Source organism: Mirounga leonina, unplaced genomic scaffold, assembly GCF_011800145.1.
Source record: "Mirounga leonina isolate KUSES-001 unplaced genomic scaffold, KU_Mleo_1.0 Mir_200, whole genome shotgun sequence".
NCBI classification, from domain to species: domain Eukaryota; kingdom Metazoa; phylum Chordata; class Mammalia; order Carnivora; family Phocidae; genus Mirounga; species Mirounga leonina.
In genome coordinates, this window is record NW_023270503.1 from 23,315,399 (window position 1) to 23,332,693 (window position 17,295).

Sequence of the window (17,295 nt, forward strand, 5' to 3'; positions counted from 1 at the left end):
CTTTCTCTTTAGGATCTAGGGTGGGGTGGGGAGCAGTTTGCTCTCCGGACAAAGTGATCCCCCCACTCAAGCAACCTCTCTATTAAGCATCTTTAGAAGCTGGACTCCAGGGGCAGCAATCCTGTTTGCCTCCCTCCTCCACGGTGGGTACCATTGTTTGGGAGAGGAAACAAGGTTCTCAGGGCATCCACAGACCCTCAGAGCACCCAGACAAGGGGCTCCCTCCCAGCTGACACTTTAACCCTTTCCCTGAGCTGGAGTTGAGCTCCAGTTTGGGGCAGCAGTGTTTTCTAGAAAGCCTGGCTAGGGTGGGACTATTGCTTGATGCATCTGCATCCCCACCTGGAGGGAAGAGAGCTGGGGTGAAGGGTCCAGGGCGTGGGTGCTTGCTCATTCCCTTCGCTCCAGAGTTCCCTATCCTGAGAAGACAGAGACCTCAAAACCTGTCATTTTGAAATTGTCCCCACCCTCCAGTTTTATGAGCAAAGGTGAAGCTCTGGTCTCAGGAAAGAGGCCTGGGTCTCCTCCTTACCCAGTACCTGGGAGCTACCAGGGCTTAGGAGCAACTCCCCATACAGACAGCAACTCACAAACTTAGCCCCCCGTCTGCTGGGACTCTCCACCCTTATGGGGCACAAGTCCTGAGCCCAAATGTTCATCCTCTAACTTCTTCCCTAAACTAAGTGTCCCTCTGGACTTCTCTTATTGCAAAGAGAGGCAGCATCAAAGTCTGGGCCGGGAATGGGAACCAGAAGGGCCGCAGTCAGAGCCCAGCGCCTGCACGGCCTGGGTTTTAAGAACAGCCCAGCACTGTGGCTTTTCTATAAATAAAAAAGGCCCTGCCCACAGTCCATATGGCCTTTTGGGCCCTAATTTATATACTACAGAAAGTCATATACTCAGCCCGCCATGCTTCATAACACCATTATTTACGGCAGGAGAGGGTTTTTTTTTCTTTGAAGAATATATTTATTACAGGTAAAGCCAACAGCAGACTCCATACATCTGGCAAATCGAGAACAGGTGCTTTGCCTTAACTGTGATTCATTCGCTCTGCGCGCAGCTTTTTCGCTGTCGAGTCCGGGGAGCTCCCTGGACTTTCCTAAGCGTCCAACCGCTACTTAGAAGAATTTGCATCGGATTTTTGTTTCCCCACTTGGGTCCCATGGAAAGAGCAGATCTTCACGCCGTTTGGTTCCCGGTCTGCTGGGCTGTCGCCCTCGGAGAGCTGGGGTGGAAGAGGAGGGGGCCGGCTCGGCGCTGGCATTGATCTTTAAAAAATCATTTTGAAATCGCCATAATGTGAAGAAATATGGCGCTTCACCCTCATATTTCACACGTAATGACACGAGATGGCTTCATTTGGAAAAGAAAAGCGGGAGGGAGTGTGTCTGTGTGTGTGCACAGAGGTGATCCGCAGCCTTCTGCACGGCAGAGGGGTACATGGCCAAAAAGATAAAACCTCAAATTAGAATGGCCCCGCTTTTGTTAAAAGGACAGGGCTGGGAACAGCCTATCGGTTGAGGGCCCAGGGCCCGGCAATGCTGAGAAAACCCGCCCCAGCCTGCTCCTAAACCCACCCGGAGGAGAATCGGTTCTGTCCAGGGGCTGTGCCTCCCTGTGTGCCTACATCACAAGAAGCGACTGTACCCAGGGCAGAAGCTGGAAGAACAGCGGCTGGGAGATGAGCCAGGAAGCCAGCCGGTGGCCCCAGGGGAGTCCCAGCGCAGGGCCGCATAGTAGATACCAATAAAACGGGCTATCTGAAAGCTGCAGCCAGAGTTCACAGGAGGGAAGGCGACGGGTGGTCGGGAGACTGACCCGCAGGCTCTCTGTCTACACTGGTACCTAATACCGATATTTGGAAATCTATCAGGACGGCGATGCCGGGCGAGAGGAGCCATCCAGAAGAGGCAAAAACTCACTGGTCCCCTTCTTCCCTGGGTGTCAGGGGAGATAACCATGGGACCCCTGTCCATACCTCTGCTCTGCTGACACTTTAGGGAAGTTCCCTTAACCCTTTCTCACATTCAGCTCCCCCAATGGGCAATTTTAAGGGCCTGGGCAGTTACCAGGGAAGGGAAGGAGTCATGGCTATGCCCCCTCCCCCGGAACCCCATACTTCCCTCTGAGCAGGGCCAGAGAGAGGCCCTAGAAATTTCAAGGAGCTTTGGCTAGTTGTATTAAACTCTTTTAGAGGCTCAACTTTCCAGAGCCTGATGAATACCTTCAACCTCATGTAGGTTCTGATTTTAGGATAGCTAAATTTTAGGACCAGATCATTGGACACGCACCCCCTTTGATTCCCCTGTCTCCTCTCTCAGCTACGGAGGGGTCAGGAGAAGCTCCCAGGCCTGTAAACCTCCCAACATAGTCACAGAGAACCCTCCAAAGCGGATAACGCCCTATAACCCCCCCAACTTCTCCCCCATCCCCTTTACTTCATCTCCAATGGATTGCCGCTGCACCGCTGTTTAATAAACATCTTGTGTCAAGGGGACAGAGGAGAGGAAACGAGGCCTGCGGGGTGGAGTGGCCGTGCTTTGGGGGGGGCGGAGAGGACCACCTCCTCTTTAATTATGCTGTGGGCCTCTCGGTCTGCGCCCCAGGCTGGCTCTCTCCCTCCCTCTGCCCAGCTCGCCCTCGCTTCCTCCCGGACCCGCCTGGGGAGAGGGCTCCACAGCCTGCATCCCTCCCGAGGCAGCCCGCTGCTTTCCCTCCGCCTCTCCTCCGCCCCCGCCGCCCCATGTCGAGAACAACCCCCCTTCCTGCAAAAGGGGGGGGGCGCGGGCGGGCGGGCGGCCGGCAGCTCGGGCTGAGGTTACGTGGCCGCCGGAGCCCTGACGTGATAGCACATTGCATCAGCATAAAACAATCCATCCTCGATATGGAATGCGGTGCGGACGGATGACAGCGAGAGCGCAGCCCCCTCGCCCGATTGATTTATGTTGGAGCTGACGCTTTATCAGGCAGTCGGAAAAACTTTGACCAATCATTTTGCAAGGAGCGCTGAGCCGGGCTGCTCCACTGTACTTTGTTGGCTGAGAAGTTGAGCAGGGGGTGGGGGTGGGAGGGTGGGGGGCTGGGGGGGTCGCGTCCGAAAGCCCTCACACCGGTCTGGGTGCCACCTCTCCCTGCTTGGGCGCCGCCGCGCGAGCGCTTCCCTTCCCCCTGCGAGCGCCCGGATAATGTCTGAGAATGTCCATTTCTGGGACGCTTAGCAGCTATTATGTCGACTCGATCATAAGTCACGAGAGTGAGGACGCTCCTCCAGCCAAGTTTCCTTCCGGCCAGTACGCGAGCCCCCGGCAGCCGGGCCACGCGGAGCACCTGGAGTTCCCCTCGTGCAGCTTCCAGCCCAAAGCGCCGGTGTTCGGCGCCTCCTGGGCGCCGCTGAGCCCGCACGCGTCCGCAAGCCTGCCGTCCGTCTACCACCCCTACCTGCAGCCCCAGGGCGTCCCGCCGGCCGAGAGCAGGTACCTCCGCACCTGGCTGGAGCCGGCGCCGCGCGGCGAAGCTGCTCCCGGGCAGGGCCAGGCGGCGGTGAAGGCGGAGCCGCTGCTGGGCGCGCCTGGGGAGCTGCTCAAACAGGGCACGCCCGAGTACAGTTTGGAAACTTCGGCGGGCAGGGAGGCCGTCCTGTCTAATCAAAGACCCGGCTACGGGGACAATAAAATTTGCGAAGGAAGCGAGGACAAAGAGAGGCCGGATCAAAGTAAGTTATAAAAAGTGAGGAAATACCAGGCCGAAGGCCAGGCGAGGGGGAGGGGAGGGGAGAGGCAATAAACTGCGGACAATGTGAAGGGAGACCGCGGCGGTGGCCGGAGAGCGAGCGGGGGAGGAGGGAAGAGGGAGCAAGGAGGCGAGCAAGCGGGGTGTCCCCGAAGGGCAGACAGGCCGCTGGAGGAGCGCCGCCCCCACGGCTCCGCGTCCGGGAGGGGAACTGGGGCGCAGGCACCGCCTCGCTGCTCTCTCGGCCTCCCTTCCCCCACTCCCCCGGGGCTCGGGCTCAGAGCCCGGGGAGGAGGCTGACGACCGCCGGCCGGGGAGAGGGGCTGGCGGGGCCGGGGACCGGGCGGCGGCCAGCGAGGCCGGGAGCCCGCGCGGGGCTGCCCAGGGCCGCGCGGCTGGCAGAGCTCCCCGCGCCACGCGCAGACCGTAAAAGCCGGCCAAGGGGAAGTGGGAGGGGGCTCATTAGGATTTTATTTGCGATGCAACAGCTTGGCGGAGGATCGTTCTAGCAGATCTCGCGCAGTAGCCGCTCACGGTCCGCAGCCGGCGCCGGGAGGGGCGGGGAAGCCCAGGACCCGGTGACTGAGCCCCCTCCCCGGATGCGCCGGCCCCTCCCCGGGAGCCTTCCCTCCGGCCGCCCCCTCCCCTCCTTGGCATCCTCGCCCGGGCTGCAGCTTCCTTTTCTGCAGCCCCCGCTGCGCGCCGCGGGGCTCCCTAGCCCCAGCCGGAGCTGTCCGCCTCTCGGGGAGTCCGGGAATCGCTTCTGAACTTCGGGGCCGACAGCCAGAGTGGAGAAGGAGAGATCCCGAAGGGACCCTGGGGAGAGGAAGGGTGGGGGGGGAGGGTGGGAAGAGAGGCTTGCGGAAAGGTGGAGAACTTTACCCTCCGATGGTAGTTACTCCTCATCTCCCACTCCTCCAGAAGCACCCCCGCCAGGAACCCAAGTCTGGCTAATTTCCAGGAGGTGCTGCTGGCTGGATGTGGGAGTGGGGGGCGAGTCTCATATTTTTCGTTTGTAAGGCTGAGAAAGGCAAATTGGTTGGGGGCTCTTAGCTCCAAACAATAACCCCCAGGCTGGCGGGAACAAGTCCTCACCCCTTACTCTTTTGGGGGAGCGAGGGTCAGATTTTTTTCGTCTCTCCTTGCCCTGCCAGATTTCCCATCAACATAGTAGCCCACAGGCCCTTTGGGGCGTCCTCGTCTGCTGGAGGATAGAGGGCTGTCCCACTCCCCTGAGGTCCCTGCAGGGTGCTACCTCCTCCAGCCAGCCGAGGTTAAGAACCAGAACTAGCGTTTGGGTAACACAGGCTCTTCCCAAAACCTCCCGGCTCACACCCAAACAGAACCCCCCACCCCAAAGCTCCAAACTCTGCCTGGAAAGCCCATTACTGCAAGGCCGTGGTTTGGCTAGGATCAATTATTAACAGTTTTTTTCCTCTTTCATATTTAATGCGGCTGCGGGTCCCATCCCAGGCAATCACATTAAGGAAATAGCACTGCAAATTGGTAAGACACGGTACTTAGTGTAGGAGGAACCAGATTATTTTTTAAAAATATATTCAGTGCTTTTCATTTGGGGAGAAGAATCTAGCAAAGGGTGGCTGTTATTTTTAATTGGGTCTGCTTTATTTGGCAACTTTTCTGAGTTCAGGAGGGTAGGGAGAGAGACGGTAAAGGAGACAAGCCTGTATATATTTTTGTTTCCTCTCCCCGCCCCCCACTCAAGTACCCCTTTCTCTGCTCTTCCTCACATGGAACCAGTTGGAGTTAGGTGTGCTGTGAAGGGCTTTCTGTTACCCCCACATCATCCATGGCTCCCCACCTTGGGACTGGAGCAATCTTGCTTCCCAATTTCCCTGAACTTGCTTTAACCAAACTGCGAGCTGAGCAGGAGCGGAAAAGGAGAGACTATTGCAACCATAAGTTATCTGTGAGCCCCTGGCGCTCCCTTGTCCACAGGCTGGAGTTGATAAATGGTTGCAATTGGGTTGCATGTGAATTGGAGTGTGCTGGATGTTTGCGTCTCTAAGTGCAGACCCATGTTTGCGGTGTGTGCGTGGAGGGTGGGGGGACAAGTTATCTACAGACACACATGCCTGCTGCCATGTGGCCAAGGGATGCAAGCTTGTGATTAAGGCAGGGTGCACTCTGACTGGGCTGGAGAGCCAGGAGGTTTCTCAGCTGTGGCTGAATAGAAGCCCCTCTCCCCCAGCCCAACCCTACTCTAACGCCCCCAGACCCAAGGCCAGGACCCTCCAGGTCAACCACCTCTGGTTAGTCTGGTGATGCCAGTGTGTTTGTGTGGGGGGGCTGCTTTAGCCATGTTGGGCTTTGACCTGAGTCCTGACCAGTGGGGACCCAAGTGGAGAAAGAGATTGAGAGAGGACCGGAGGCAGGCAAAGCTTTGGAAATGCTGAGAAGCCTGGTACGTGTTTAGCTCCACTCTGTCCAAGTAACTCTCACCTGAAGGTGTCAATAGCAACTCCTGGCCCATCTCTGGGACGCCTTCTGGGAACTTGAAGGCCCAGGTCCCTTCTCTGCAATGCAAGATGGGGAGTGGAGGCCAGGGGTACGTCCTTTTGGAAGGAGAACATGGGGGCCTTTCATCCCCCCTTCCTTTCTTTGATTCTATCGCTGCTTCTCTTTCAGCCAACCCCTCCGCCAACTGGCTGCACGCTCGCTCTTCCCGGAAAAAGCGCTGTCCCTACACCAAATACCAGACGCTGGAGCTAGAGAAGGAATTTCTGTTCAATATGTACCTCACCAGGGACCGTAGGCACGAAGTGGCCAGACTCCTCAATCTGAGTGAGAGACAAGTCAAAATCTGGTTTCAGAACCGGCGGATGAAAATGAAGAAAATGAATAAGGAACAGGGCAAAGAGTGAAGACCCCCCCCCCAGCCCTCCCCGCCCCTTCCCCATCTCACACGTATTTATAAGTGATGGCTACAGGGCCAGTGCTGTCTGGGATGTATTCAAGTGAATGGGGAAGGGAGTCTTTCTCCTCCAAGTCCTTTTCTGCATCTAGAGCATCTCCTTTCCTTTGCCCTTTTACCTGTCCTTCTCTTCTTCCTGAGCCTCAGAAGGAAGTTTTGTTGATTTAGAAGGTAGACATGTAGTTGGCTTCTAACAAGGTGATGGGCCACAAGGAAAGAGAGACCCTAGTCAAGCCCCCCTAGCAATCCCCTTAATTTTTCTGGGAAGCCCCAGGCCCTCACTTCCAGCCTACCTATCTCCACCCCCTACCTGCACCCACCCCAAAGTCACCCAGGGACACTCCAACTGCATACAGCCCAAAAGAAGCCCACATACATAAAGCCTGGAGCCCACAGTAATAACGGGGAAAGCTCACAGCCAACACTCAATGAAGTGACACCCCAAATTCAGACCATTGCACCCCAAATCTGGCAGAACAGCCCTCAGACCACCAGCAAGCCCAGATTTTACCTTTGGCACAAGTAACACATCAAGAAGATGTCTAGAGACACATTCCTGAATGAGGCTCTGCAGCCCAAAGGGCTCAGCATCACAATACCATCTCTATGGAATCCCCAACTGTACCCCCTCTGGACCCAAGGGCAAATGGGGGTAAACTCAGCCCCCAAGCTGGGGGGCTAGAAGGGGCAAGGAAAGGCAGCAGTGGTCTTATGAAGGTATCCTAGGACTTATGAAGGTGTTCCACACACACACACATTTTGTTGCAGGAAATGTTTAATTCTGCATGTTGTTTTCCTCTCCTTCCAACAAAAGGAGGTCAAATCGTGGGTCGTAAGCCTTGACAATGTCGTCTGTCCGTTCATCTGTGCCCCGCTTGACAGAGACTGTAGCTTCTCTTGCTCTCCACCGGCCCTGCATCCTTCCACATCCTCCCCAGCTCTGAAATCAACTCTGTTCGGCCAAATCCACCTTGCACCAGCGAGTTAAGCCGCCCCTTGTAGAAACCCCCGCCCCCCCCAATCCACCCTCCATCCCCTCCTAGCTCAACCCTACTAGAGGCAGGAAAGCCAGGTCGGGAGAGTCCTATTGAGAATTTATTGTGAATCGATTCCCAAGCTCCCTTCCGGGATAACTTGTGGAGGGCCGGGAGGAGCAAAGGCTCCAGCGCGAGGAGCCTGGCGCATTCCTCCCCATCCTGCCCACCTCTCGACCCAAGCGGAGGAGCCAGGGGCTCGGCGGCTGCCTGCCCCAGCGCAGAACGAGACCTGCCCCGGCGCCGGCCTTTGCATCCCGCAACTCGGGCCTGGATGGCGGTCTGCTCGGCTGCTGCGCGCGCTTCTGGGCAACGCGGTCCCGCGTGCAAAGGAAAGAGGCGAGATCGCACCTAAGCATCGGCCCGAAGCTTACTCTCTGCTTCCCTTCTTCCCCTCTGCTCCCTCATCTGTCCAGTCCCCTTCAATTCCATGAACTCTTCTTGCTCCTGCTTCTCCCGACCCTGCAAGGGGACATTCCAGTAGAACTTTTTTTGCTTTGTCGGTGGCTGTCGTGAAATTGTGCTGTGTTTTGTGATTTCTTTGGGGGTGATCGTCTCGTCTGTTTTCAGTTGTCGCTTATATGGGAGGGTTGTGGGTGGGAACGGGGAGGGCAAGGGGCCTAGAGCTCTGATTGTTTGTTTTGGAAGAAAAAAAAAAAACAAGAAAAAGAACAAAAAAATATATATCACTCTAGAAAATAAATCTCTCCTTGTGTCTCATTCTCTGTTGGCTCTCCTCACCTGGCCAGAGGTAGAGGTCCTAGTTCCAAGAGGGCAGCTTGGAAAAAACAGAGACTCCCGGGCCCAAGAGGTGTCTCCTTAGACCTTGCACAGAGCAGGCTTCCTGGTGGAGCTGAGAACTGGTCTGGACCCAAGGTCCCAAGACCTCTGCTTAAAGTGAGCAAGAGCCTTTCAGCAGGAGAGCTGGGAGACCGGAGGGGGATGGAAGGAAAGATGAGTGGTTTGGAGACGGGTCTCGTCTGCAGTGAGCAATATCTTCCTCCAAAGTGGCACTGGAGACCTCCCTACCAACTCCAGAGCCAGAGGGAAGGCAAGGCCTGCCCTGCCACTGCTGGAAGCAGTTCCTCTCTCAGCTGCCCGAGAACATCACCTTGGTTTGGGCACTAACTTCCTTCACCCATTCCCTGCAGCTGGGCGACTGGGCCTAGATAGAGGCCTTAGGAAGACCAGGCTGTCCTTCCTTCTGCTCAAAAGGAGTGAACCTCTGAGGGTTCTGGCCCCCACCTGGAATCTGAGGCTCGGATTTGAGCCACAGGGTAGCAGCCTTGGTGGAAAGCGGGTGGTTTGGTAAGAGGAGAGGCCTGGGCAGGCAGCTCCCATAGATAGGCAGGGAGAGGAGATTGGGAGTGCAACAGAAGTGTCTCCAGAGGGGGGAAAAAAATCACTCCCCAGTCGGACCCCAAAACTAAATGTGGTTGCCAGAGGCACCTTTCTGTCCCCATCAGACCGTGGCATCCCCTCCAGAGCCTCTTAGGAAGATCGCTGCTCCCCGCGGCCTTGCCCGTCTCAGCCAGGCGTTCGGATTGGGCTTCTGCCCGCCCGGCTGGCGCTGGGGTGCCGGCCGGCCGCCGGAGCCTCCCGCCAGGCCCATCCCAGCGGCGCTGCAGCCCGCCGAGCCCCCGAGGGTTGGGGGAGAGGTGGGGACAAAGCATGGCCCGAGCGAGAGGCGCCTGGAAGCGGAAAGGCCAGGCCTACCCCTCTCCAGCGAACGAAAGATATAATCGGACAGACAGCCAAAGGCAGGAGAAAGCGAAGCTCCTGGGTACGGCCCTGGGTACGGTCCTCCGAGGAGGGTTCCATTCGGGTTATAAAATGAATCTCGCTTTAGAGCTTGTGTAGACTAGGCTCCCTCCCCATCCTGGGCGCCCTGGAGCGAGCGGGCGCGGAGGGAGAGCCGAGCAGGCAAGCTTCCGCCGAGAAGAAACGCAAAGGCGCGGCTGGAACCGGACGGAGAGCGGCGGGACAGGGGGCGCGAGGCCTCCCGGGGAAGCCTCCGGCGGCGTCTGCGTCCCGAGCCCGGGGTGGCTTCTTGAAAGACAAACAAAGGCGAAGATGCGGAGGCTGGGAAGCCGGGGATGGGGAAATCTGTTGTCATAAAAGAGAGCGAGAGATTCAGAGGGGGAGAGCGCGAGAGTGCGAGACGGAGAAGCCGGGAGAGGAATTCAGTGCCGTGTGCGCAGCAATAAAAGAATATGACCGCTATAAAAGTTTATAGCGTATAAATTTCTGAAGGTTAAGAAACTAAACAGCAGCAAAGCAAACAGTGAGGGGAAACTTTCCGGAGCTGCAAGAGCCGCAGCTGGGCCTGGGCTCTGGGGCTGGCGGGCGAACGGGTGGGGCCAGGCTCCGGAGCCCCCACCCTCACCCGTCCCGGGCCGCGGGGCTTGGGGTTTGGGGGGGGGCGCCCAGGGGGCAAAGAGGGGAGAAGGGGGACTGGGGAGGGAAGAACACTTTGTTGTCACACAAGCTTCAGAGAACGCAATTCGGACTCTTCTCTTTGTTCTTCACACCCCCTCCAGAATCGGGCGTCCTAAACGAGAAGCCCCCTGCGCACACGCGCGCGCGCACACACACACACACACGGGTCCGGCGGGGCCAGACGTCTGGGCGCGGGCAGCCTCTTGATCCTTTTACAGCCCCCTCCCACCCTCCCAGGCCTCTTCTCTCCCCCCCACCCCGCCCCGCAAAAAAAGCCCAATTGTTTCTCCTCAGAATTTGAAACAATCGTGTTGGGTTTGAAAAGTGCTCGGCTCCCCCCTTTTACGGGCCATAAAGGGCGCACTGCCTGGCGGTCTCCGCCAGAAATTAGGGGCTTGCTGGGGGGCGGGGGTCAGTACGAGAGGAAAAAAGCTTATGGTTTCTTTTTTCCCTCCTTACCCCCCTCGCCTTTTTTTTTTTTTTAGCTTATCTGCACAATTTCATGAGCCATTCCCTGATTTCCGATGTCTTTTCTCTCGCCTGCTCTCGTTTCCCTCCCCCTTTTCTGCTAATAATGAAAGTTTCTCGCGCTTGTCGCCTCGGTGGCTGGCTCTCCGGAGAAACTGGCCGAACCGGTGGCGGCGGCGGCGCCTTTTCTCAGGACGGCCGCTAGATGGCACCCTTGCTCCACGCGAAAATCCCCGGAGCGAAGGCTGCGGACTCTGGCGGCTGCACATCGCACCTTGGTCGGCCCTGAGTCTGTGAACTGAGCGCTACCGAAAGTCATGAATAATTTGCGCGTAATAAAAATATAGGGTTCATTATGGCCGTTCCCCCCGTTTTATAGATTTCAGATATAGCGTACTGCGTCCCCCCCAATGGTCAATTTTCTGAGTTTTCCCCAGGAGGAGGTCTCAGTGCTTCTCACCCAGTTTCTGTGGTCGGTGGGGCAACAAATGCATGAAAACGGGGAATAGTAATAATAATAATAATAAAAGAAAAATGGGCAAAATAAAAGAGGAGAATTAGTTCGGAAAAATGAGATTTTCCGGGAGGGGGGCTAGAGGAATATCTGCGGATGCGGGTGAGCAGGTCAGGTGAAAGGGTCGAGCGGGCAGAAGAAGGTCGGATGGAGAGGAAGCTGCCCCGAAACGGGATCAGCAGCAGAGGGAACCGGGTGAGCCAGCCCGCGGTGTGTGGGGTACACCTTGGGGGGGGTGGAATAGATCCCCGGCTTTGGTGGGGATTCGGAGGTGCCCAAAGCGGGCGGAGCGGATCAGCACGGACAGAGGCTTCAGAGCCTTTGTACGCGTCCGGGGCTGGGCGCGCGCCGGGTGAGCCAGGCGCGGGGCAGGGGCTCCCCAGGACCGCGAGGCGCGGGGAGGTCTCGTATGTTTTCTCGGTTGTTCTGCGCGCCCCAAGTTGGGCAGCCCAAAAAGTGTGCGTTTGCCGGATGGATGTGGGAGAAGGCACGGCGGCAGGAAGCAGGAGCCCGATTCTCGCCGCGTTCGGTGGTTTCCAGGTGGGAGCTCAGGCTCCGTGCGCCGCGGCCCCGGCAAACCTAGGGGACAAGGGTCCTTTCGCAATTTAGCAGCTGGAGGCCTGGACTCGGGCAATTTTCCTTCTGAGACCCGCGCGCTGTCTGCCCATAACCCTTTTAATTCCAAATCTCCCATTTCCTCCCGGCCCAGCCTGATCCGTGTCCCCCATCCGGACAAACCTGCCTGAGAAACACACAGCCCCCTCCTTAAAATTAGCCCCGCCGCGGTCTCTCTTCTCTTCCCCCAGGACCTGGTGCAAAGAGGCAAGCGGAGTTTCTCAACTTGAGTTTCTCTAATAAATCTGCGCTCCGTTGGGTGTTTATAAATTATCTCCTTGCTCTTGTTTTTTCTTATAATAGAAACATTTTCCTTCCATCAGGAATTTCTGGCACGGTGTAGGGATGATTTAGAACAAGCCATTGAATTTCTCCCTCACCGGTGAGTCCTCAAATCATGACCATAAAATCCCCCGCACTTGATAAAAATGTTCTCTTCGGCAACAACTTAACTCTGCCTTCCAGCTGCCTCACCACCCCCTCAGCCTCGCACTGAAAATCCAAGACCCTGGTTCTCTCCCCGCCTCTTCTCTGTTCCCTTTCAGCCCCTCTCCCATTCTCCCGATTCACTTTTGAAGGACCAAGTGGCTCTACTGGGAACTTCCCCTTGGAAAAAGCTGATGATTTCATTTTTTACAAAGGTTGGGGTAAATGGGATCCCCCCCCCCAAAGCACCCTTCCAAAAGCAAACCACTCTCTGGTGAATAAACAATGGCTTGAATGTATTTGTGAAGCCTCTACCTTTGTTACTAGAAATTTTCCTTCTTTCTCCCTCTCTCTCCTTCCCTTCTTTCTTTCCATTCCTTGGCCAGTGAGCCGATTCAGGAAGCCATTGGTTGGAACCCTGGGACTGGCGCCTTCGAGAACCTGGCCACCACCCTCCGTAGGCCAGACAGGCTGGGGAAGGCAAAGGCAGGAGGGGGTGGTGCCCACGCAGCTCGGCCTTCTAGGCTGTGCCTCAGGCCCCAGGTCCCCAGGTCTGGAGAGAGAGTTGGGTTTAACTACAGGCTCCCCAAGGGGAGAGGAGAGAAAATGGGGACTCTGTGGCCTTGCTGCATCCAAATCCCCTCTACCCCAAGGTCAGTTTAGGTAGTGATGATGGCTCAAAGGTCGCTGAAAGCTACAAGTTCCCCCGCCCCATACATACACTCTGCAGCCTCTACCTAGAGCGGAGGAGAGGACAGGAACGCAAGCCTCAAACCAAGCACCTGGGCCTCAGTGTCCCGCAGCGGCCTCCATGGCCCTTCCCTCCCTTTGATGTGCTCATGGGCTCGGTGGTGCCCCCTCACCCTAGGGTGCCGCAGAAGGTGTGGAGGGCTGGGCTGGAAGGTTGGGGAGCCAGTTGAACTTGGTTAGTAGGTCCCAAGGCCTCGGTGCAGGAGTGGGACTGCCCAGCTGGGTGTCATCCTGCCAGTGGCACCAGGCCCCTCTCCCATCTCACAAAGTTGGTCCCCCAAAGCGCTGACTGGAGACCCTTCTCTCCATCCCAGCACTTCTCTCCAGGCCAAGGAGGTTGTGCACAGCTGCGGATTTGGAGGTTGCTGGGCGAACTTTGCTCCCTGCTTCACCACTGCCCATTAAGCAGAAAGTTTCTTTCCCCCCTCCTGGTCCCTCCTCATGTCCTGCGGGACCCCTTCTCCAGAGAAAATCCTGCTTGTTTGTTGAATGAGGGAGAGTGGGTGCGTGGCCTGGGTGGAGCAGAGAGGAGGTGGTTTGGGGGCTGTGGGGGGGTAGGTAGGGGCAGGTGCTGGCCCCAGCTGAAGGAGGTGAAATCAGAAAAGTCACCGTTTGCGCCGAAAAAACCCATAATCGTTCTCATTTCGGCTTCGTCACCCCCACCGCGCTGCAGTCGGGCGGCGGGGCGTTCGAAGCTGCAGTTTTATAGCTGTAGAGGAAAGAACTCGTAAAATGCTAACAGCTTTTATGCGCTGCGGCATAAACAACAACAGACTCCGGCTTTATTGCGTTTTATAGTTTGTTAAAGAGTTTACAGCCGTTTTTGGGGGGCCGGTTACCCAGCCAATTCCCTCCACACGATAGTTAAACGTTTATCAATAATAAGGAAATTGATCATTAAAGCCTTAAATATGACTACCTCGTTTGTTTGAAAATATGTTTAGGAGAGGAAGCTGTATGATTTGATAACTTGTATTAAAATACCAATTACATTTATAGGACCTTTTAAAACTCGGCGCAATTAAACCGTGTTCTTTTACATTTTTCCGAAGCGACCCTGACATTTAAAAAGACTCCAACTGCCTCGTTAAAATCGCGAAATTAACAGCGTGCCTACGCCTGGCGCGTTGTGTATGTGTGTGTGCGTGTTTTTTTTCTGTGACTCCCCCACATCAGTCTTTGGGGGTGGTCTGCGAAGGTATTTGATTTGTTGTGAGGCAAGAGATATCTCATTAATGTAGGTAGTTAAACAGATTTAATCCGTATTCATTCTCTCTCTCACCCCCTCTCCCTCTCCCCCTCTCTCCCCCTCTCCCCCTCGCTCTCCCTGGGTGTTTTTTTTCTTCCCCTCCTTTTTTTTTTTTTTTTCCGCTCTCTCCTCACTCCCTGGCGCTCTCTCGCTCTAGCTCTCTCTCTCGCTCGCTCTCTCTCGCTCGCGCCCTCGCTCTGCGTTCTGTCCGGGAGGAGTACGGAGAAGCCAATAGGATGCGGGGTCTCTAATGGATGCAAATGATCATGAAAAGACAGTGCAAAATATGAAACAACTCATTTGCAGGGAAGTAAATCACCGAAAACTGTTTATGAACTGGCATCCCTTCTTCGAAATGTAAAGCGAGGACCTCTTTAAGTGGCGGTATATTTTTGTTTGGGGGGTGGGGGGTGGGGGGAGGGCGAGCGAGCTGCGGCTGCCATGCAAGCTTAGACTTTTGGAGGCTTCGCTGTCCTTTTCTATTCCTGGAAATCACAAAAAGTGTGGCGGCTTCGAGATCTTCGCCTTTTCTTTCTTTTCTTTTTTTCCCCCCTCCTCCCTTTCCCTCTCCTTTTCCTGGCGAGGGTGACTAGGAGCCGGCGAATCCGCGTTTTTTTTCTCTCTCTCCCTCCCTTTCCCCCTCCCCACCCCCTCCCCAACAGCCCCCAACTACAGCCGCCGCCGCCGCCGCCGCCTCAAAATTCAATAAAATGAGCTCTTATTTCGTCAACTCACTGTTCTCCAAATACAAAACCGGGGAGTCCCTGCGCCCCAATTATTATGACTGCGGCTTCGCCCAGGACCTGGGCGGCCGACCCACCGTGGTGTACGGTCCCAGCGGCGGCGGCAGCTTCCAGCACCCGTCGCAAATCCAGGAGTTCTACCACGGGCCATCGTCGCTGTCCACCGCTCCCTACCAGCAGAACCCGTGCGCCGTGGCGTGCCACGGGGACCCGGGCAACTTCTACGGCTACGACCCGCTGCAGCGGCAGAGCCTGTTTGGTGCGCAGGATCCAGACCTGGTGCAGTACGCCGACTGCAAGCTCGCGGCCGCCAGCGGCCTGGGCGAGGAGGCCGAGGGTTCAGAGCAGAGCCCGTCGCCCACACAGCTCTTCCCCTGGATGCGCCCGCAAGGTGAGCTCGCGTCTGGGCCGGCCGGGGGCGGAAGGGAGACCAGAGGGCCCGAGGCCGGGCAGGGGGCCGGGCAGGCCCGGAGCATTTCCTCCAGCGCCTGGGAGAAGTGCCTGCTCAGGTCCGATCGCCTCCCACTTCTTTCCTCCTTCCTTCCTCCCTTCCTCCCTTCCTTCCTCCTTTCCTTCCTCCCTTCCTCCTTTCCTTCCTCCCTTCCTTCCTCCTTTCCTTCCTTCCTTCTTTCCTTCCTTCCCTCCCTCCTTCCTTCTTCCCTCCCTCCCTCCCTCCCTTCCTCCCTCCCTCCCTCCCTCCCTTCCTTCCTTTCTTTTTTGTTTCCCTTGAAGGGGGGTCGCTAAGCGACATTTCCTGAATCCATAAACCCCTCACCCTGCCTTACTTTTCTTCTTCTCATCCTTTTTTCCCCCTTTTACTGTTTTATGGGGGTAGTGGAGAGAGGGTGGTGGGAGTGGGGGCGCTCAACTTTTGCACTTCTCAATTGCTTTATAGTTTAATTACCCTGAAGAAACTTTTCTTCTGGGGCAGAGGCTCTGGGGGCTTTTCAAGGTGGGTCCATTCGTCCCCATCCGGGCTTTTTTTATTCTTATTGCCCCCACCCTTCACATCCTTCCTTCTAAAGTTTATGGCACTTTTAATAGATTTGAACCACCCCCACCCAACTCCCTGGTGCTGGTTACCAGAGGAGGGGGCTCCCTTAGATTCAGTGGTGTCTGATCCCTCTCACCACCACCACCACCACCCCCCGCGACCGCTGACCGCGGCCTCCCAGCGCCCCCGCCCCTGCACGGGGTAGAAGGTCCCCTGCCCTTATTATACTGGTCTCTTAGGCTGGTTCACGAATCTTCCAACCTTCTCCGTCTCTGCCCCCCCCCCCCCCCCCCCCCCCCCGTCGCGCCTTTTCCCCCCTTCCCAGCAGCCGCCGGACGCAGGCGAGGCCGACAGACCTACAGCCGCTACCAGACCCTGGAGCTGGAGAAGGAGTTCCTATTTAATCCCTATCTGACTCGCAAGCGGCGGATCGAGGTATCGCATGCGCTGGGACTGACAGAGAGACAGGTCAAAATCTGGTTCCAGAACCGGAGGATGAAGTGGAAAAAAGAGAACAACAAAGACAAGTTCCCCAGCAGCAAATGCGAGCAGGAGGAGCTGGAGAAACAGAAGCTGGAGCGGGCCCCGGAGGCGGCGGACGAGGGCGACGCGCAGAAGGGCGACAAGAAGTAGGCTCCAGCTGGGACTGCCAGGGCCGCGGCGCCCTCCGTCCGTGGGTCCCCCGACCACGCCACGGCCGTCGCCCGCCCCCGCCCGAGAGAGCTCTGGCCCCGCGAGCGGGGCCCGGAGCCCGGCCTCCCGCCGCAGCGTCCCCCGCCGCGCCAGTCCCCGCTAGTGGTAGTATCTCGTAATAGCTTCTGTGTGTGAGCTACCGTGGATCTCCTTCCCTTCTCTTGGGGGCCGGGGAGGGGGGGAAAGAAAAGGATTTTAAGCAAGGACTCCCTCGCCCTGCGAGGGTGAGCGGCTGCGGCCTGGCTGAGCCCCCCACGCCCCCGCCCCGTGTAAAAAGCCTCCTTGTGCAATGGTCTTTTTTCCTTTGAACGTGCTTCTTTGTAATGACCGAAGTACCGATTTCTGCTAAGTTCTCCCAACAACATGAAACTGCCTATTCACGCCGTAATTCTTTCTGTCTCCCTCTCCTTCTCTCTCTTCTCTCTTCTCTCTCTCTTTCTCTCTCTCTCCGTCCTCATTTCCCCCTCCCAACCCCTCTCTCCCCGCTGCCCTCCCTAGCTCGCTGGCTTTCTCTCTTGCTTCTCTCTTTTCCTCCCAACCCCCCCCCCCCCTTTGGTTTGGCAATTTCGTCTTAAGTGTTTCTCAAAAGAGGTTACTTTAGTTAGCATGCGCGCTGTGGGCAATTGTTAAAAGTGTTCTTAGGTTTACTGTGAAGAGAATGTATCCTGTATCCGTGAATTGCTTTATTGGGGGGTGGGAGGGC

General features: G+C 56.7%; 2 protein-coding genes across 3 annotated transcripts; both read left to right on the top strand.

Annotated features, from left to right (window-relative positions):
* Positions 1 to 1,472: 1,472 nt before the first annotated feature.
* On the top strand, positions 1,473 to 9,020 carry HOXB9 (homeobox B9). Its single transcript, XM_035026920.1, has 2 exons — positions 1,473 to 3,715; positions 6,382 to 9,020. Exons 1-2 carry the CDS (start codon positions 3,199 to 3,201, stop codon positions 6,615 to 6,617), a joined length of 753 nt encoding a protein of 250 aa, XP_034882811.1. The 5' UTR covers positions 1,473 to 3,198; the 3' UTR covers positions 6,618 to 9,020.
* HOXB8 (homeobox B8) lies at positions 3,628 to 17,050 on the top strand. 2 transcript variants are annotated; one of them, XM_035026921.1, is made up of 3 exons: positions 3,628 to 3,715; positions 14,320 to 15,296; positions 16,225 to 17,050. In XM_035026921.1, exons 2-3 carry the CDS (start codon positions 14,873 to 14,875, stop codon positions 16,530 to 16,532), a joined length of 732 nt encoding a protein of 243 aa, XP_034882812.1. In that variant the 5' UTR covers positions 3,628 to 3,715; positions 14,320 to 14,872; the 3' UTR covers positions 16,533 to 17,050. The 2 variants fall into 2 exon arrangements, with proteins under 2 accessions (XP_034882812.1, XP_034882813.1); XM_035026922.1 differs by having other exon boundaries at positions 16,228 to 17,050.
* The last annotated feature ends 245 nt before the right edge of the window (positions 17,051 to 17,295 follow it).